The sequence below is a fragment of the Harpia harpyja genome, chromosome Z, assembly GCF_026419915.1.
Source record: "Harpia harpyja isolate bHarHar1 chromosome Z, bHarHar1 primary haplotype, whole genome shotgun sequence".
NCBI lineage: Eukaryota > Metazoa > Chordata > Aves > Accipitriformes > Accipitridae > Harpia > Harpia harpyja.
Window position 1 is genome coordinate 85136245 of NC_068969.1, and position 21363 is coordinate 85157607.

At 34.9% G+C, this 21363-nt stretch overlaps 1 protein-coding gene across 6 annotated transcripts in view; it reads right to left on the reverse strand.

Moving 5' to 3' along the window:
• KDM4C (lysine demethylase 4C) overlaps window positions 1-21363 on the reverse strand; it is a 279669-nt gene that overhangs the window by 134252 nt on the left and 124054 nt on the right. For 5 of the 6 annotated variants that reach the window (XR_008233386.1, XM_052776209.1, XM_052776206.1 and 2 more), the window contains 2 exons: window positions 4965-5158; window positions 1933-2171 (listed from right to left, as the gene is read on the reverse strand). Coding sequence is in view for 5 of the 6 variants with exons in the window: in XM_052776209.1 (XP_052632169.1) it covers window positions 1933-2171; window positions 4965-5158 (433 nt within the window). In the remaining variant the exon portion in view is untranslated. The remainder of the gene's footprint in view (window positions 1-1932; window positions 2172-4964; window positions 5159-21363) is intronic. The other variant, XM_052776208.1, reaches the window with a different exon arrangement.

The following is a 21363-nucleotide window of genomic DNA, read 5'->3' on the forward strand; positions in this document are numbered from 1 at the left end:
ATAAATTAAATGTAAATGTTTTGAGTTTGAAGTGTGAAATATAGTTTTAATCATTTAATTGGTATTTTGTATTTTATATTTGTATTACAACAGGTCTTCATGTCATTCAAAATAATCAATATTCACATAGCTTGTTTACTCTGACAGCCCACAGCCACTTTGACTAGTTGGAAAAAAAAATATAAAAGTTTGGTATATTGAACTTTATACCCTGCATTTATACCTATTATGCCTGTTTTTAAAATGACAATAAACAAGATTAAAGGTTTATAATTAGGAAGATGTATTTCAAATAGATACCAAGAATATTTTGAAAACAACAGCACCGGTCTAAAAATGAAAAGCAACTAGCATAATTTTATATTTCAACAATTAGCATAATTTTATATTTCAGTGATGCTGAAGGGCAAAATTGTGTGGACTTATCAAAATTCTTCATCTGCTGATGCTTGCATGGGATAGACAGAACAATGGGTTAGAGAGGTCACCCAAAAAACCTGTTCCTGAAGAACTCTATGGCACACACCACAGTGAATTTTGATTCAGCAGCAGGTCCAAGGCATTAAAGAAAACAGTCTCTGTAAAGTCCCTCCCCATTCTTTCTTTACAATGGTTATTCGAACTTGCTTTTCTGTAAAATTCCCTTTTGAGGTCAAATGAATATAAAATTTAGTAATACAAAGCCCATCCAATACTAAAACATAATCTCTGGGTACGAAGAGTACTGCCTCAGTTGAGCATAATGGACATACTAGCCAGAGATAATGCAAGGTAAACAACCATCTCCAATGTGAGTACTGGAGCTTCCACCATCATATCTAAACAGGTCCTTTTCCCTACAAAGTTCTAGGCACTACCTCTTAATAGCACAAAGGAAAGAGGACAGCTCTCCACTCTTCTCTGCTTTTCCTTCCCTTGTCAATGAACACAGAATGGCTGCTAACTAAATACTAGTCCCTCAATGGTCATGAACACTCCAAACCTCTATTAAAAGTTGGGGGAAGCTGTAAAGGAATAGCACCTTTAAAAAAAAAAGATCATTAGAACAGATCTGGAAAGGCTTTGACAGAGCACCAACTAATTTGTACACAGTAATTTCTAAGCCTCCATATTGGAATACTGTCTTTGTTATCTTTATGTGGATCAATCCTGGTGTTTACCATCTCCAAATAACCATTAACATAACCATTAATGTTCACAATCAGGGAAATACTCTCTATACACAATTTGCAAGTAAATTTTCAGTATCAATATAAAACCAAATGGGACTGCTCACAACCTTAAAATTGCAGTTTGCCTTTCTGAACAGGAATGTGAAACTACACCTGAACTACAATTAAATGTGAAACAGAAGAAATAAAGTCCAGAACAGATCAAGTCTATTAGTATAAAATAGTTGTGGGGAAAAAAAAAAAAATCTTTGTCTTGACATGGCCTTTATAACTTGCATTTTCAGACAGCTCAACAGGAAGTGATAAGAACTCTCAAAATAGAGCCTTTTTGTGCAAAAGTATATACCATTTCTAATATGCAACATTCTTCATAAAAATACATGTAGCATACTACAAGCATATATGTTCTGTACTGTTTACCTAAGTGTTAAGACATTCTGTATCATTTCCATATCAAAAAAATTTTGCTGTAAAACATATCGCTCTATTGAAGGAATAAAATTTATAAAACCGCTTCCTTTTTGCCCCTTTAAAAAACACTCAATTAAAATAGTTTAGGTGATATTACTGTCAGCTCTGAATATTAATTTTGGCATTTTCTCACTCTTACTGAATATCAATCTTCTCTGCATAACTTTATACATAAGTATTTTAGTATGCTACTTAGGATAATACTATGCTTTAACATCCACTGATTTGTGGCATTAGAGTATCAACAGCCTACAACTTACATGTGAAATATAATCAGTCCTTATCTCACCTGCAACCTTGACATTATCCAATAAATGTTGATCCAGCTGCATTCTACTACGGTTTTCTTCTTCCCCAGAAGGCACTCCTGTGTTTACCAGTCTCACTTTTTTTCCAGGTTCTTCACTGACCTTGAAGCCATCAGTAGCTGCTTCAGTCGCTATGATTTCTGCACCAGCTACCTTAGCAGATACTCTCTTGTCCTCTGGAGTTTTAAGCTTTTTAGATCGCGATCTGGTGTGCTGGAAGCTGTTATAAGAGATATTGCTGTCAGAGTAGAATGTCTGTCTTGGATAAGATAAAACGTTTACCAATATGTATGTCCCTTTCACCTGCTTAAAGTGGTAAAAAACTGACAATTTTTCATCTTTTTGTGTTGAGATAGTGTTTACAATTTATTAAGTGATAGATTAACAATTGATTGGATTTAACCTTCTAATCTTTTATCACCATTCTATGGAAAAGTTATTAGACTGTAAAAGTAAAATAACATTAAGTAACTATTACTTAACCAACATCCAAGCTACTTTTTAATGAATCATTCTTTTGAACCAGAAAGAAAATAACCCTTATAAAAGTAATGAAGAAAAACTTGTCAGTTGCACTAAATTCGAGTGGTATTTCCAAACCCCAAGGCTAATAAAGCACTAGTCTGAATACCCTTGTAAAATCAGATCTGTTTAGATATCTTGGAAGTTTCTGTATGCATTTTAACACAAACAACAAGCATCTGAAAGGAAAAATTCTGATCATCAAATATTTTGAATGGCTACAATATCAAGCAATACATTTAATAATGCTGTGTAAAAAACAAAGTTGAAATTAAAGCTTCAGCATAAGTTTTTGCACCCTCAGAAGTAGAAGGGAAAGGTTAAAGCAGGAGAAATGGCACCCTCTGTCAGAAACTGGTTTGCAATTTATGTGCTTAGGATAAAAGTAACAGGAGATTAGTCCAGTTTCAGATTCAACTATGTGACACGGGAGGAAATTTTTATGTGCTTCATCACACATCAGGTTTCAAAACTCGTAACACGCTAGTCATAAAAGCCCAACTATGGCAGGTAAAACAGGAGTTTTACAAACGTCTTGGATCTTAGACTATACACTTCTCCAGAAAAACATTTTGCTACCCCTTACATTGTATCCTATGTCCACCAATATATACCTTTCAATACCTTCTCTACAAAATAGTAATTTCCAGAAAATTTGCCAAAGTATGAGAGGCCCATCAGTTCACACTGTAATATAACTCCAAGTATTATTACTGTTTACATACAGTCATTAGACGTTCTATTGTAGCAAAGTATTTCAGCCATAAACTTCAGAGTTAAGCTCTCCCTGTCACTATATTCATTAAGATTTCCACAGACAGTATTTCTGTTTTCACTCTGCTGGACTTGTATTATTCCCATAATCAGAATGATGACAATTTCAGTCAACACATTACACTCGAAATGAAGCTGAATAAACATTTTATCTTCCCTTCGCAATACGCATTGTTACCATGCCTGAACAAAAGCCAACTCAAGAATTAAACAGCATTGGAATTGTGTTTATTAGCGAAGTACACAAAATCAGCCCACATGTTCCTATGATAAAACTTTCAACAAGATTATTATAAAGTCTTTGCTTTTAGTTAAAATTGGCTACCCGTAAGGGTACTACCAAATGAATCACTGCTGGTCCAAGCGTGAATTTGCAGTTATGCTGTACAATTGTCGTGGTTTAACCCCAGCCAGCAACTAAACACCACGCAGCCGCTCACTCACTCAACATACAGTAAAACTTACTACAGGGCAAAATGCCATTCAACTAGCTAAACAACAGAATTATTCTCTTTGTGTGTCCAGGTTAATATTATACAAATACTAACAAATTGGCTGTCTAGCTGTGTCACTGGCTGTCTTCAAGAACTGATTCTACCCCACAAACTATTCTTACCCAGAACAAAGCCAATGTTATATTTCTCAGTTATAATGTTCCACTACAGTGGCAGTTGGTCCTCTTCTTTACAAGTTGATTTGCCTATAATTTTCCTCAAGAAATACATTAACTTACAAAGAAAATGAGGAAATTCAGTTTAAGAACAAGTTAAAAAAGTAACTATATTGTAAAATTATTTGAAGGAGGAAGAAGTTCTTAAAAAAATCCAGCACTATCTTTAACCCAGCAAACTGCACTCCACAGTAAGTAGATACCAACAAAACCTCCCACCCTAGGCTAGAAATTAAGTAGATCTTTATTAGATAATGAAGAAGAAAATCCATAAAGATCCTGTTAAGTAAGACAGGAAAGCATTAGTGTACAAAAAATGTTTGTGCAATGCAAACAAAAACCACGATGCACACCAAGAAAAAAGATGCAGCTATGAACCTGCTTTAATAGGTCAAAGCTTTGATAGCTTCAGTGACAAGATAAGAAACTTTTCTCCTAATTTTCTCAGTGGTGTCAACACCAACAACTGAGATTTAGGCCTTCCTTATGCCAAATTATGATCTGTGATTGACCTGTGGTAGACACAGAGAGGTTTCGGCTGCAGCACTGTGAGAGTGTGCCAAATAGGCCATGATATCTCCTTGGAGTTAGGTGGCAGTGAGGGCTAAGACTATTGCTAGAGACTTCACACAGCTGTTGGGATTCTGCCACAGCTTCATGATAAGTTTTTCCAACTTCTCCCTTGTCTTTTGGTTGCAGATGTCGCTAGAAACAATAGCAAATATCCACACCTTGAAAATGTTAATGAAATAATCTCTACTAAAGAAAGATTCCAAATACCACACTGGAATGCATTTTGATGCTCTCCATACTCAGTAACTTTAGCTATACACGTAACTTGTAAGTTGAATTAATTCTTCATAGTCATTCTGAAAAAAATACTTGCTTGTCCCCAAGTTCATCTTAATGCAGAAAATAGAAAAACAAACTTTGTCTAAAGTAAATTAATTAAAATAAAACATCTGATAAAGTGGCAAAAAAAGAAACAAAAAGGAAATTGACATCATATTAAAGACAATTAAATGGAGGATAAAGAAACATAAATACCACCTGGGAAAGTTCTTTATTTTCTTTCTCCTCTGTAGCCAGGTCTTTACTTCAGGTGTTGATTCAGGAGTTGGTTTTGTATGATCAATGGTGTATATATCCTTTCCTTGTTTCCACAGCTGGTATCTGTCTGGTTGAAACTTCTTCACAAAGATGTCCATGGATATTGACACCATGTCTTTCCTACAAGTGCACTGCAAGAGAAGACAGGAATTTATAAGTGACAAGTAAAGGAATATGCTGCAGTTCGCAGTAAAGAAAGTCCAAAATAAAAATCCCACATGTGAAAATTAACTCTACTTTAATAAAAATTTTCCTTTTTGCCTCTTCCTCACTTCTTTGGGGGCAGAAGATCATTCAGGAGAAGATACTATCTGAACAAATGTGACACACTAGGATTCCACAAAGGTACTTATGGACATTCCATTGTTTGATTAACTCCTACAGGTTAAGACCAAAAAGAAACTATAGCATTTCTTTTCGCTCTATTAGCTGTTCCTGATAGTTTTAAGCCAATACCATGTCAAATCCAGAGACTGCACGTATCTTTAGCGGCATCATAATTTTCTTTTTAAAAATAACTCATGTAGTATCCACCTGACCCAAAGGTCTTTACAGGCATATACACAGTCCTAGCTTTTAACTCTTCAAAACAAAATGCATATGAGTACTATATCAAGTTACAGTTTTGCCCAGGTTTTTCTACAAGGAGGAATAAACAAGCAAGAGAGCGGAGTATTATGTTTAAGGTCTAGAAAAGTTTGTTATAAACATGTAACCTGACCTTCTGTGCAATGCAGACCCTAAAATCTCATGCAGTACTTTCCTCATCAACTTTGCTCTAGTCCCTGATTTTAGTCCCCCCAAAGAATTTTATGTTGCTTTTCTTTACAAATTATGCATATGAGTGGAATATTTTAGACTTATTTGAATAAACTTTTAATGGTGATCATGAAAATACAGAGGAGTCTTCACTTGGAATACTGTAGATGCTGAGACAATTTTCAGACTAAAGTTACTGCACCTAATGCTCCAAAATACTTAGTATTAGGAGACTGAAATAAGTAAATCAATATGCCTACAGCACATAAACTATTGTGGTGGGTTAACTTTGGCTGACTGCCAGGAGCTCACCAACCTGCTCTGTCATTCCCCCTCCTCAGCAGGACAGGGGGAGAAAATAAGAAGAAAAAGCTCATGGATTGAGATAAGGACAGGGAGGTGACTGACCAATTACCATTGCAGACTCAACTTGAGGAAATTAAATTAATTTATTGCCAATTAATAACAGTTCAGGATAGTGAGAAATAAGAACAAAACTAAAAACAGTTCCCCTCCCCCCCCATTCTTCCCAGGCTCAACTTCACTCCTGACTCTAGTGTCTGTTTCTCTCACATTTTCCTCACTCCTCCCTCTCACAGCTGCTGCACAGTGTTTTTTACCCTTTCTTAAATATGCCATCACTGAGGCACCACCAGAGTCACTGATGGGCTTAGCTTTGGGCAGCAGTGGGTTCATTTTGGAGCCAGCTAAACCTGGCTCTGACATGTGCAGCTCCTGATCCCTTCTTACAGAAGCCACTGCTGCAGCCCCCCCTACACTACCAAAACCTTGCCATGTAAACCCAGTGCAATTATTCCCCTACACTACCAAAACCTTGCCATGTAAACCCAGTGCAATTATTCCCCTACACTACCAAAACCTTGCCATGTAAACCCAGTGCAATTATTCAGATTAAAAACAAATTCACTGGCTAAAACATATAGTCTGAAATGGAAAAACTTTTTAAGAACTTAGTGTTATAGCTAAATGACTCAGTTAAAGGGCAAATCTGAGACAGTATTTTCTTTCAGGTGAACAAAGATACATAAAAAAAAAATCCTGGTAAATGCATGTCCTGGCTTTCTGGTTTGCTACAGCTAGTTTTATCACCCCTTTTAAACAAGGAGGGTGTTTAATCATAGAAAAGTTGAAACACAAGGGACTGAATGCAACTTTTCTACTAGCTAGCTTTTTGTGCACTGGATGCAAATTTCTTTATCTGCTATTTCCACCTATCATTTCTAGTCCACCCTTCTTCCTCTTGAAAATCGTAAGATATATAATGAAAAGAAGGCATCTGAGATGTATTAAAAATGCTTTACTTTCAATATGTAAACATCAGTATGCTGTATATTCACAACACTGCCCTCTAACTGAGGATGGAATGGAAAGAAGAAAAAAAAAACAACATAGAAACTGTAATTTTATGCAGCTGTCTTTAATGATAGTTTTTACCCAAAATATGATTAGAATTTTCCTTTTTCGAACATGTATATATGTACATATACACACATACTGTGAAAGACTTAACCTTATCTGAAATAGTGTGTCTGATTTAGAGAGTCATTGATCAGTCACAATGAACAGTAACAGAAAAGCAATTAAGATACTTCTGTGTACTGGAAAGGTGCGTAGATGGTCCACTGTCATATTTTTAACTTTTAAAAATGAAATTTGTAACACAAAGACAACCAGCACTGGATTTTCTCTCCATTTACTCACAAAATCCTTTCATATTCAAGTCATGTTGCTACACACTGATTAGAAATGTTCTTAAACCCAAAATTTAGAGGATTACTGTTTTTGCTGTTAGGCACCAAGACTTCCAGTGGTTTGGAAGAAAACAATTATTTAAGTCAGCATTGAAGTATCAAGGAAGAAAACACATCAAGAAATAAAATGTATTCTATGATGGAATGATAATAATATATGAAAAGACTCAAAATAAATTATGTCTAAATGAGGCACAGAACTTCTATCTTTCAGTAATCTTTGATCAGTTTCCACTAGATTCTGATAGAACTACTGCAAATGATTTTAGAAAAACAGGCAGGTGTTAGAAATATCATAGAATTTTTTAGAAGTTTTAAAAATTTTAAAATCATACACTTCTGAGTAAAAAGTAATGGAGAAACTTCATGCTCAACAGAATTACTGCTTGCCTGAAAATACAGAAGACAGGCTTCTAGGCACCAAAGAGTGGAAATATTTGAAAGTAACCTATCAGACAACAACAGCATGTATGTTCTGAAAACAATTTCTACTCATATTCCCTACAATGAGCCAAGAAAAAAAAATAATCTGGTGCTTTGATAAATAAGCTGGAAGATTTTTTTTGTTCTTCTTGGTGGTGGTGGCAGCAATGTTTTTTAATGTTTTTTCTTCATTTCCCATTTGACTGACTTGTAGCTGACAGTTATATGGCTTCCTGCTCCCAAGACAAAGAAGTGACTGAAAGATTCTGTCTAAAGCAAAACTAAATGTCATTCTGTTGAAGAAGCCTCCAGGGACAGACACAAAAGGGACATGCCACTGTCTGCTGAAATACTCACAGTGGTACTTTCATGGATCACAATAATTTTGGAAGCATCTTTTAGTATCTTTAAAAGTAAATGCAAAATCAAAGTTGTTGGATCACCATGTAAAATACAACTGATGTTGCCATAGATAAACATCACAACCTTTGCATTGGAAAGAATTATTTTCTATATGCAGTAGAATTAGTCTGATGCATATCCTTCAATCAAAGATTAGTATGACAATCAGAATACTTAAGGGAACAGAACTCTCTCACAATTCTTTGATATTACTATTAACATCATCAACGTCACCATAACTATTATCTATCCTACCATAAAGATACAGCTTGGAGGTAAGCAATTCAAATAACATTTATTAGTAGCTGCAAACCTTTATAGCAATGAATTGGAAGAAAAATGTTTCAGAAACTTTAACTAATTGGTATAGCTAAATGTGAGATATATTTCTAATATGAGAAAATTACCTAGGAGAGACATACTCAGCCAAAATATTTTTTTCAAATACTTGCTATTTGTGAATGGAAAAAAGAATAATTATTTTGTACTAAAAAAAGAAAAGTTAAGTTCTTCCTATTTTGGACTCTGATTCAGGAAAATTTAAAGGAATACAACAAGCTTCTAGACTTATACATACTAGAGTTAGACACATAGTTAAGCACATTTTAAAACAGAGGCATTTTTCTCCTAATTGCTCTCACTGAGGTAATCGTAGAATTCATGTTTTGATCAGCAGGATATTGACCCACTGACATCTATGCTAGTACCTAAGAACAGCTCTTGAAAAACATTTCATATCATTAAGAATCAAGTACATGTCTTAAAGGTCTTTCTAATACTCCAATATTAAACTCTTTCATCAAACAGAATCACTGGATTTTTAAAATTAACATCAAAATATTCACTCTGGAGAGAGTACCATATTTTGCTGCAACAGAAAGCAAAAAATATTATTTATTATTTGACTAGTAGAAGGGGGGTAGTATTTCTCAGTACCGCAGTTCTAAGCACAGAAATGTACATCCAGAGTCAAGCACTGGTGATTCACATTTCTCTGTTAGTTAAATGAAGTATACATGATAATGTAACTTCTAAGATGTGAAATTATGTCTATATCCACAAAAATATCTTCTCAACCTAAACACCAGTTGTTATACTACAGTGTTACAATATTTAACACATTAGGCTTAAAATATCTGGAGGATCTTGGACATTTTGCACTCAGTATTGGATTTTGTTAATTAAAATGTGATTTTCACTATTTCCAAAATCTACTTTAGTTAAAATTCTTCCAAAGCATTAATTTGAAGAAGAACAGTAGTACTTTGTTAGGCTAAAATTTTGTCCTTCCTTTATATAATCATTTCAGAAAAAAAGAGGCACCTAATTCACGTGGCAACTGCACAGTGTAGGTAAACTCTTTTTCTACACACCTGTGGAACAGCATGTGTGAGAATAACAGTCAAGAGAAACCATGAAAAGCTCTCTTTGTAAAGAGAGAATGGATTTTTACAAAAGATATAACAAACCAACAAATTAGCAGAATGAGGCATGTATTAGGCTGGTAACCTTCTTTATATGCTATAAAAGCCCCAATACACAAAGCACATTTTAAAAATTATCTAATCAAGCCATTTTTCACTGATACACCTTCCTAACTGCTTATAATGATTAAAGCTTTCTTCGTGGCACATTGGCAATGATGTAATTATTGGAGAGACACATTTTAAATAATTTAGATTCTTCTTACCAGCTTAACTTCAACTGCACTTAATAGACTATTTCACCCACTATATTCCACTCTTCTTGTAATATGTTAAATGAATCATGTTCAAACAATGTAAAAAATGTGTTTTGGTAAACAACATTTTAAAGGTGCTGCAACTGGAACTGCTTCTTGTGGGCTACCTGTAGAAGAAGTGCTTGATTCAAGGTACTGTTTGTTAGGAGGACAGGGTTTAATAAATCTTGGTAACAATAACTGTTCTTTGCTATGGAATCAGGCAGGGATATATTTTCACACTGACCTTCTGGCAACTTGTAGGCAGTGTTGCAGAAACCTTTGATATCAGTTAGCCACCTGTGCAAGCTTCAGTAAAGCAAGCCTTCCTTTGATAAGTCATAGAGAGTACATTCACTTTTCCCTGACACAACCAGTCACACACAACAAAAATACAAATTCAAAACACCACTCTTTTTTAAGGTTCTTTTTACACACGTTCCACAATGTTTTGGGTAAATAATAGAAGAAAAGATTTCTAATAAATTCATTATTTGTATTCATATATGCATAAGCAAATAGTCTGCAATATTTTTAAAATAGTCCAATATTTAAATAGTGCATTACAAAATATCTGGGTTTTTTCTTGATTCCTATTTTCAATTTATTTTACACTTACACATAAAGCCACCTAGACATTCCCACACAAAAAAAGACTCAGTTTATATTATGTAGAACTGATTCCATCAGCATCAGATGCCATTGCAAAAATGTGGCCATTTTCCTCCAACTCCTTTGAAACCTGGGCAACAGAAACAGTGTGACAGAACACAGCTGAAAGAACCCCATCTTTTCTTATATGTTCCACCTCTCAGCCCTTCCTTCTCTTTATCGTATCTGCCTGTTACACCTTTTTGATTATACTCTTTCTCCATTTATGTGACACAGAATCCAATGAATTAAGTATGAATTAGGCATGTAGATGAGAAAACTGATGAAATTCAAAATGGAAGCTAGGCATCAGTCTATGATCCAAGGAACTTGCTGGAGACAGGCAAAGATGAGGACAGAAAGATACTGCTATGCACAGCAAGAGGAGAGAAGGGGCTTTACATACATTTGGTAATTTTACAGGTCTTCTTGAACTCTAAATCCAAGCTGTCATCCAGAGTAACAGATTAATGTACAGGACAGCATTCTCACTTACCAAGTTTTGACACCTATTTATCCAGTAACATTAAGGGGGGAAAAAAAAAAAGGCAGGATTGTTGCAATATGTGCTATCACATTTGATGCAGTGCAAACTACCATTGCTGACAAAGCTCAACCCTTTTGAGTGCAAATAAAACATTTGAAAGGATATCTCTGCAAGACAATTGTTTAAGGTTTGTTGCTGGTTTGAGGGTTGTTTGGGGGTTTTACGGGTTTGCTTGGGGGGGGGACGGGGACGGGGACGTAACATATCTTGAAAATAATCCCTTGAGTTTCCATAACTATACTACCCTTGTGTGTCCTATTATTGTGAATCCGTTACTGGTATCTTTCCTGGCATTACTCTTACCCCTTGGAAGTTTTAGTCATTAACTATTAACTTTTTTCTCTTCATTCTGATTTTACTCTGTATTTCTATCCCAAATTCTTCTCCTCTTTGACACACATTCAATTCTCCATCCATCCGTGATGTCTATACACAGAAACCCTTTGCCTGGAATCTTTAGCGCTCTGCTGTGTGTCAGCTCCCCTTGCTCCATCCTTCTCTTTGCTCTACATTGTTTCCTTTCTTAGTACCTTTGGACTGCATTTCCTTAGATCCAGAAAGTGAAGGCTTCTGCCCCTTAACTTAAACTGTCTTGTAATTCCTGTATTTTAAAATGGAAGGATTCTGACCCCGTGAAGTTATAATTTATCGTAAAGAAATTAATCTCCATCTGCAGCAGACCAGAATTAACCAATTCTTAAATATCTCCTGAAGTAAGAAAACAAGCACTCTGTGCAATAATACATACACATATATATACATTACAAACAATAACTTGTAGTTGTTGAATACTGAAGACGGGCCCATTACTGTGTCATCCCTCATCTTGCTTACACAAATTCCTCAGTCATTACCAAGATTTACTTACAGAAAGTTTACTACTATCAAGCATAAAAAAGGAATTGACAAATGACCCAAGTGCAGCAATTCCAAACAATTACATATATCCTTAGCTCATTAATTATAGCAAAGAGATAGTTGCAACATATCATAGGTAAGAAGTCAGTATAACAGGAAACCTAGTAAGGAAACGTTTCTTCTCTATTCCCAGTAAACTCAAAAGAAAATCAATAGGTTATAAATTTGAAAACTCTATTCCTACATACCAGCTGGGAAAAACCTCAGATTAGAACCCCACATACTGCAGATTAAAGGGGGTTCTGGGAAGACAGATGCAGATATACACCTGGTATGAGTAGACAGGCTGAGGAATAAGAACTTTTTCTGTTATTTTGGAGCGTTGTTTATTGGCTAAAATAAACTGTTACCGCCACTGGATTATTTAAGACCATTTTCTGGCACAATTAATATATTTGTGTATCACTACTAACATTGCTAGTTATTCCAGCAAGTCAAGTTATTGTCAGTACTTTCAGAAGCCTTTTTTAAATTCAGGTTAAGATTTAACAATAATTGAAGATTCACAGTAATATAATCAGATTAGTATAGACACTTTTTTTTGCACAACAATTTGAATTTTACAGAGCTCCAAACCTAGCTGCCGCTATTAAAAATTATGGTTGCATTTACACATGATAATGCTCACAGACAGATCATGTTGAAAACTAAATACTATTAACTCATGTAAAGCCCTAGAACTGTTGAGCATTCCTCAATGTTGCTTCTGCAGCACAGCACAGCAAATAGAATAGTGACTTGCCCTTATATTAATAAAATGATAAATTACTTTTTAAAGTTCGGAAAATAATTTTTTTCTAAACATTTTGAAGATGCTCTAAAATGTCATGATACATTTTTCTCAGGTTTCACCTTTTAGCATCTAGAACATTGTACTACGGGAAGTTAAAACCAGCAAATTAATGTTATCAATGGTAAATCACAGTACATAATGACTTCTGCCTGAGGGAAGGAGAAGAAAGCAATAAAATTCCAATCAGAGGGAAAAGCTGTGGCCAAGTCTCATGTGAAGCATGTAAAGCACCATCACATTCATTAAGTTTCTCTAAGGCATATGATAAATTCTTGCAAATGCTTGGCTCAGTTTTTTCAAGACTTAGATGCCCAAAATTCATCACTCATGCACATCTTGTAGCTTCTGTAAATGCTGAGTCAAACAGCAGGCTGAATCAACCAATGTTTTGTTTATATATCAATAACCTCACTGCTCTGATTGTTAAGTGTTATTCTTAACTAAAAATTCACAGAGGATAATAACTACAAAAATTAACACCTAACAGATTTACTCTAGACTGTCGATCTACTGAATTATTTTTTGGCCAATATGACACTTATATTGAGTTTATGTCTCCCAAAGACACTTCATTTGTACTCTTGCTCAGCAAAGCAGGACAATATTTAGAACGCCTATATACCTTCCAACAGATAATGAAAGAGTCTATAGTTCTATATACCTTCATTCCAGGAAATTTCAGATTGCTTTGCAAATATTAATGTTTCTTCCTGATAAAAGAGAATAAGAAACCAGACCACAGAAAGCCTTATTTGTCAAGGTCACAAGGCAGGCCACAGTCAGAACTGAGACTAGAACACATTGGATTTTCAGTTCCCTGCTCCAGATGTTAGACCTTATTTCTAAACTGAACAGAGGAAAAGAGAATAATTTTCCCAGTTCTTAAAATAACATTTTTTTCCCCAAGGCTCTCCTACTATTCCAATTCTATTACACAGAGAAAAAAAAATACAGAGGGCAGAAAAAATATTAGTGAAAAAAATAATGATATGATCCAACCACGCATTTTAAAAGGTAACAAAACCCTGGAAATTTCAAATAATCTGCAGCTATCTATTTACGTAGCTTACCCTTTAATAAAAGATGGAAAGGAAAGAAACTGTAGCTATGCAATGTTCTACCACCATTTAAATCCAAACTAAGAAAGCAATGGAGCATTGTGATATTAAAAAAAAAACAAACCACAAAAATAAAAAAAACCCCACACCTTCAAAACCTTCAAAAAACAAACAAACAAAAAAAGCAATCCTGTCAGAAACAATGCAAAGAAAAAGCACTCAGTTAGAAAAAACTTCAAAAGGAAGATTTTCTGTCTTTTTTAGGTAAACCACATGGCTGAGAACAACACTGTGTTGATGCTGTGTTGACACATTGAGAGGCTTTGTGACACAGGTTGTCTAGGTTTGGGAAGGTAGGAGAGGATGAGAAAGTAGGAGAAAATTGCAGTAAGAGAGAAACTGCAGAATCCTCTATAAGTTTTTCCTCCAATAATAAAAGCTGTATGGGAAACCCATCAAAAGTTTTCCTGTTCAGACTCTGACACACTCTTGCTATAAGCCATCTGGCAGGCCTATGAACCAAACCCCTCAAATGTTCCTACCAGGGTACTGAAGTGGCAAGTTGAGCACGAAAACAGTAACAACACTAAAAGAATGAAATCTACTCACAACCCAACTCTTACAGTTAGTATCTTGGAACACTGGGCTCAACTATTAAAATTACTTAAATATGTAACTTGCAAAAATATGAGTCAAAAGAGTGGAACCAGAGCATTATATATTTCACCTGCCGCAAAGAGGAAAGAGTAGCTGAAGCAAAGGAAAATTCATTGCATGAAGTATGCATTCAAAATAGGGTGAAACTACCCCTAGACATTTTTGGAAAAAATGGAATATGTTTCTTTTGACTAAAGCCCTTGTACAAAAAAACAGACTCACTGACGTGAAGCAAAGTCCCTTCCAGCAAGCACTGGGTTATCAACAAATACATCATTGTCACTGAAGATCCTGGAGAAACATCTGCCAATAGTTATGGAAAATTGAACCCATTCCTAGAAAATATGAGTTTCCAGCTGACAAATATGATAGACAAACAGAAAGGCTCAGTGTAAACAGAGATTGTATTCAATTTAAACTCCTAATGAAAAAAAATGACAGACCATTCAAAGCAACAGAATTTCCTTCCACTCAAGTGAAGAAAGAAATGAAGGAACAATGATGTTGACAATACAGGCCTTTCTGGCTTATGGTTTCTAAAAGAATGATAATCAGATGAAGGACTTGACAGAAGATGATGACCTACATTCCTCTTACCTCACATAACTTACCATGCCCTAGAGTTGGGAAAATAAATATTACTTCACTATTAACTGAAGTGGTTATATTGCTGTGGTGATCACAGTTCCTATGCTGACAACTATGGATATAAGGCAGGAACTTTCCCAAGAAAGATCTAACAGTTTGATTCTAGTGCTGGTCAAGCTTTTCAGAGAACAGTAAAACCAAAACACACTCACTGCAGCTACATCAGATACAACTATTTAATTTGTTTATATGTTCATCAGCACATAAAAGAGAATGAGAGTTAGAGCAAACTAAGTATCACTAAGTGTTACAATAGGTAAGAATGAGTATGAAGCTGGTCTACAGAGCTCAGTGTGGAGCATGCAGGCTCATTATTAGATAAGAAATTGAAAACCATTTACTAAGGTACCACAATTACTTGCCATGTCTTTGGTTCAATACATTTTATTAAAACAGTCTATAACAGGACTGCTCTCAATCCATTAGCTCTTTGCCTTGCAAAAGCCTGGTGTAGCTAGTATCTCCAAGTATCAATATCACTTGGAATAAAAGCATTGACTTGCCATTAGCCTATTCAGAAGTAGGCTAGATGGTCAAATTATTAATGCAAGAAATATCTGGTAGTATGAAACACTGCACAGACAACAAAAAATACACACATTTGAAAAAACAATTTTTCTAATTTTAGTCTGAGATTCACTTTGTGATGCATTAGATAGGACTGTGTTTTGCTGCCCAGAAAATACAGAATGAAAAGTCTGGTATTGCAGAGCATTATTACCATATAGTACTGGGCACTAAAAGAACTTCAGAACCAAAACCTGTACAGCTATGTAAAAGAACAGACAGCCACATACATCCATAGTCCTTCTCCCACGCACATAGATCCACTCAAGATCCTCCAGCCATCCTCTAGAGCTGGGAAGTTAGTATGACCAGAGATCTGTGTGGTTGCAAAGCATGAAAGTATCATTACTTTCTTGGCTAGGCGACTGCACTATTAACCTACTTAGACCAACTTGTATCATACACCACCACAACTTCTTGGCATTAGGAGGCTGTGAAGAAGCATGTTCTAAACAGTGCTGTCTTCATCATAAGTAGTCATGGATGATTCTTGACATGCCAAGTGTGCTTAAGCTAAAACCCCTTTACTATGCTTTAATATTTTTAAATCTGCATACAATTAAACGTGTGCTAACTGGCAAACTTTTTAAAACACTTTCCTAATATGAGTAGGGCAAAAGGCTGTATAAGTGAAGATGGAAGGCTTACAAACTTCTCTAGCAAGAGTTATGATACAGTAAGAGGAACTTGCCAAAAATGTTACCAAATGCTGATCACGTGTAGCTAGTAGATTCAAAAGGCATCACACTTTTATGATGACTTTGCTCTTATCAAACAGTATGCTTAGTTTAGGGGTTTTTTTCCTTTCCCTTTTTTTATTAAGCAGAACACAATAAAGAATATGTGTCATTTCATCATTATTCATTTTGGGTGGCTGTAGAAGATAAAAGGATCATTTAAGATCTATATGCCTTCTTTCAATAATTACTTTCTAAAGCAATCAGAATTGCCATCAGCCAATTGTCCTTATATTTTGACAAAAGAACAGGATTCTACTTGTGAGAGAGTGACAGTATGATGTGCTGCTTACTGAATTTTTCTGCCAAATGAATAGGAGATTCACCTGTTTTCCCACAACACTGCAGGGAGATAAAGAATTTCTGTAGTCATAAAGTCTAATAAAACTAATGAAACTTCTATAGGCAAAACAAAAATATGGGTAGCTTCCTGTGGACTGGGCCCAAAATTTAGGATAAATAGTTCATTAAGAGTAGTCATCTGATGTTTTCAAGACAATCAGGTAATCAGATTTACTTCTTCATAATCAACTCATCTAGGATATTAAATATGAATATTCATAACTAAGGATTTGGGGTGACCACAAAAACCTAAATACTGCATTTCTCATTCTGTCATATCCTTAAGATTATTTAGTTTAATCATTCAGACAGAAGACTTCATGCACAGAGTCCACATTACTGTGGTTCTTTCTTACAAACCAGAAAATGTATTCTTTTACTGATTTTTAGTCCATTTTAAAAAATACATTTACTCCACCTGAAACAGATAAAACTGCTGTTGAAAATTAAAGGCTTTAACTTCATAGAAATATCTTGTTTGCCTTTCATGCAAAAGAATTGTGTTACATGTCTTTCCCCCTGAGAAGCGTTTACAGGTTTGTATTTGGCAGAAGGAGAATTGGTGAGACCAAACAAATGGTCCTGTATGACATCCTCATTCCTTTTTAATCTGTGAGAAGTCTGTTAATCAGACAGAACATGTCCAAAGAGTGAAAGAGATTTCTGCATCAACTCTGTATTAACCTCCAAGAGTTTCATACATTTCTATGAAATGTTCTGTCCCCAGTTTCAGCTAGCCTGAAATCTATCATAAAAAAAAGCTGGTATCAGTTCTACAGGCTGCCAGACAGTGAAGACCAATCTAAGATAATTCAACCTATTCCAGCCAACTGCATTTCTGGTTTAAAAAAAAACAAAACAAAACAAAACAACAAAATTGTATGTTTTATACAGTGACACAAAAAAAAGGCTGTAAATATAGATGTGTAAAAGGAAATCACTATATGCAGTTCTTTTATTTATATCTTGAAAATATCTTCCTACTGTGATCTATTAACTGTCAAGAAGAAAACCTAGATAAATATGTTCTACATTCATAAATATGTTTTTCAGGAAAAAAAAAAGAAAAAAAATTGTGACCAGCAGTAGCTTTCCATTAAGAAATGCAAAAGCATTTAAGATTTTTCCTGGCTGTTTGGCACAATAAAAAGAAGTGGGAAAACAGGTTTAAAAGAAGAGAAAAAAAGACCAATATGAGAGAGTATTGACTATTCTAATTCTATATTAAATACATTTTATATAGATTCAGTATTGCAAAACTGAAATACTGTGATCAGCTCAAACCCTACTCTGCCCTTAAACAGTTGCACTAAAAAATTAAGTTTTCTCTCTATGTAACCAGATAGTTAAACCATTTCTATCAAAGAGAACTAACTACCTCAATATAGTACCCAACTTAAAGCAGAAGAATCAGAATTTGTTACCCATTTCCATCATTTTTAACAGATCTTTTCCTTGCTTCCAGCATATCTCTAAAGCTACCAATATTTCACTTAAAAAAACCAATTGCTTACATTCTATAATAGTTCCAATTAAGAATCCCAACTTTACAATCAGAACTGAGTTCAGTTTCAATGCAGTGTCCAAATTTCTGGGTATTTCCATTCCATTTTGAAGAATTGATGATGGAGGTGAAATCCTCAGTTGCAAAGCCTAAAATAGAAGGCCTACCGTCTTGATGTTCAGTCGTGTGCATTCAAAAATAAAGTGATGCTTCCTTGCAGACCTTAATGACTTTAGGTAATACAGCTCAAAGTTCTGATTTGCTGGAGCTTTCTCTCTAAGCTCAGGTCTGGCATTCTAACATGAATACACTTCATATTGCCCTCAAAGAATCATCACTCTCATTTGATTCACGCAAAAGCTGGAATTATGTCCTTGTGTTAACATGTTTTTTCCCCAAAAGTAAAGACTGATGTTAAATTTCATATCTTGATGGCAGGACCAACAGGAGAAGAAATTAAACTAAGCAGAGAATAGAATAGAATATGTAAACATCTACAGTAAAGGATGGAAATGACCACAGAATTTTTATTTTTCTCCTGTTTTTTCCTTACTCCCTGTTAAACATACGTAAGTGCTTTAAGTCCAAATTCTAGAAAATAGCACTTAAAAGTTTTGTGTTCAGCATGGGTCTCTGAATACTTAACAGGGTTATTTTTTATTTATATTGCATGTGATAAGACCAAATTAGATCATTAAATTTTAACATTCCATGGAGGAATGATAATGGCTTTCTGATGATGTCAGAATAGTTAGTATAAAACTTTTGCATTTACTTTTCCAGTGTGATCAGCATCTTATTTTATTGTGCAGATGTCACTCTACCAAATTATTATCAGATTGTTCTATCTTTAAGTAGATAATTCTATGCCATATGTTTGTGTAGGAATTAAGATTCTTGCACTGGAACATACCATATTGCTATCTCTCTGTAAAATACAGTTAAAGAATTAATGCTTAATAGACACATGCAGTGAACACCAAACTTGCTGCTGGGAAGAACGTGACACAAAAAGGGGAACATTACTTGATGTCCTTTCCAACTGTAACCAACTCTATTGGAAAAGAACTAGTAATTTAAACTCAAGACATACAATCACAAAATCACAACAAGGAAGATAGGGGTACTGTGAATTACATTCTTTGGTAAGTCGCCTCTAAGCTTATCTATCTTCTGAGAAAATGCAAAGTTTCTTCAGCTTCTGTTGACTTCAATGGAAGCTCAGGATGCACCATGCCTTGCAGAATCAGAAGCTTTGTGAATATAGGTAGCTTAAGGGGAGAGTAAAACTGGGTTCAAGAGAGACACAAACAAAAGAAAATTTAAGTTAAAAAAAATTATAAATCAAGATTGCAACCCGAGTCAGAAACATCGGGTTTTTATCCAAATTCATCACAAGCATATGTGAAATGTTTGTGTTACAGGAAAAAACAGTAGCAAGACGACCTTTCTAAAACAAGATGCATATCTTGTTAAAGTATTTTTTCTGTGAAACATTTACTCATCAGATACCACATCTTCTACTCTATATACTCTAAAAAGGCAAAATGACCACTTCCAACTTCTTCACTATTGCATAAAAACACAGAAGGAACTGCAATGGATTTATAGTATGCTATGTCTTCTTTCTCAAGGATAACATTCTTAAGGAAGATGTCAACTGCAGTAAACAGAATTGCTAAAAAGCACTACCAAAAGTTCACATTCTTCATATAGTATGAAGTGGAATGAAACAAATCACCTAACAAAAGGCTTGCAATTACCACAGAAATTTCCATGACTATCTTCTTTTGCTAGGTACCTACCAAATGAGGTCCGGATCATGAGGATTATTTCCTTCTAATGTTTATTTCTTTCAGGCTGATTATAGGGGAAATTGGAAAAATAAAGAAAAAAGATACTAAGCAGTATACCATAAGTACTAAAAGCCATCTATTTAAAGATACACTAGTTACTTTTCCTATTTTTTTAAGGATAGCTATTAAGCAGGTTGAGACTTTATTACTGTGCCATTTCTGGGGATCGTAACAAGCAATATTCCAGTTTAAAGGAAGTAAAACTAAGTGGTTCTAATGAGAAAGTGAAAGTAGAATCAAGGTGGCCATTTCTATTGCACAAGAATCAAAAGGGTTTGGGGTTTTTTTCCCCTTTTTTGTCCTCCTGCTCTGGAACTCAGCATTCACCAATGGAAAAAATAAGCCTAATTCATTCCTGTCATATGCTTTTGCAGTTCTTGTTAATATCCATAGAATTACACCTACAACACACTCCTTTTTCCCCAGTTGACCTACCAGGTTGCCCGGTCTAACATTAAGAACAGAAAAAGCATTTTATTATGTTTTTCTAAACTATTTTTACAGGACCCCAGTCTGGGACTTCGATTCCACCAGGCATAAAAATTTCATTGTGATAGCAGCCTAAATATATTCATAGGTTGCCTATGTGATTTGTTCATGTTTGTACTGGGGTGAACACTTTCATACTTGCAAGGATAATGTTTTTAAACCCAGCAGTTACCCACAACTCAAGTACAGTTTGGTGTCCTGGACCCATCCAACAGACATAAAAATTATGCCTACAGGGAGAAAACCAGAGAGCTAAAATGCAGCTATACTTAAAATTGTTGCTTGCTTCTCAATTCCACTTCTATGCCTGTGCTATCTATTCAACTCTGCTCTAGTCAATAAGCCAAGTTTTTTTTAATTTGCTTTCAAATGAGAATCCTCCCTTTTCAACAACTTTTTGAATTAACTTTTCTTGAACATAAGTGATCAGAATTGCATAGTCTTTCAGATGAGTTTTACTATGGTCTTCTACAATGGCAGTGATGCTTTTGTA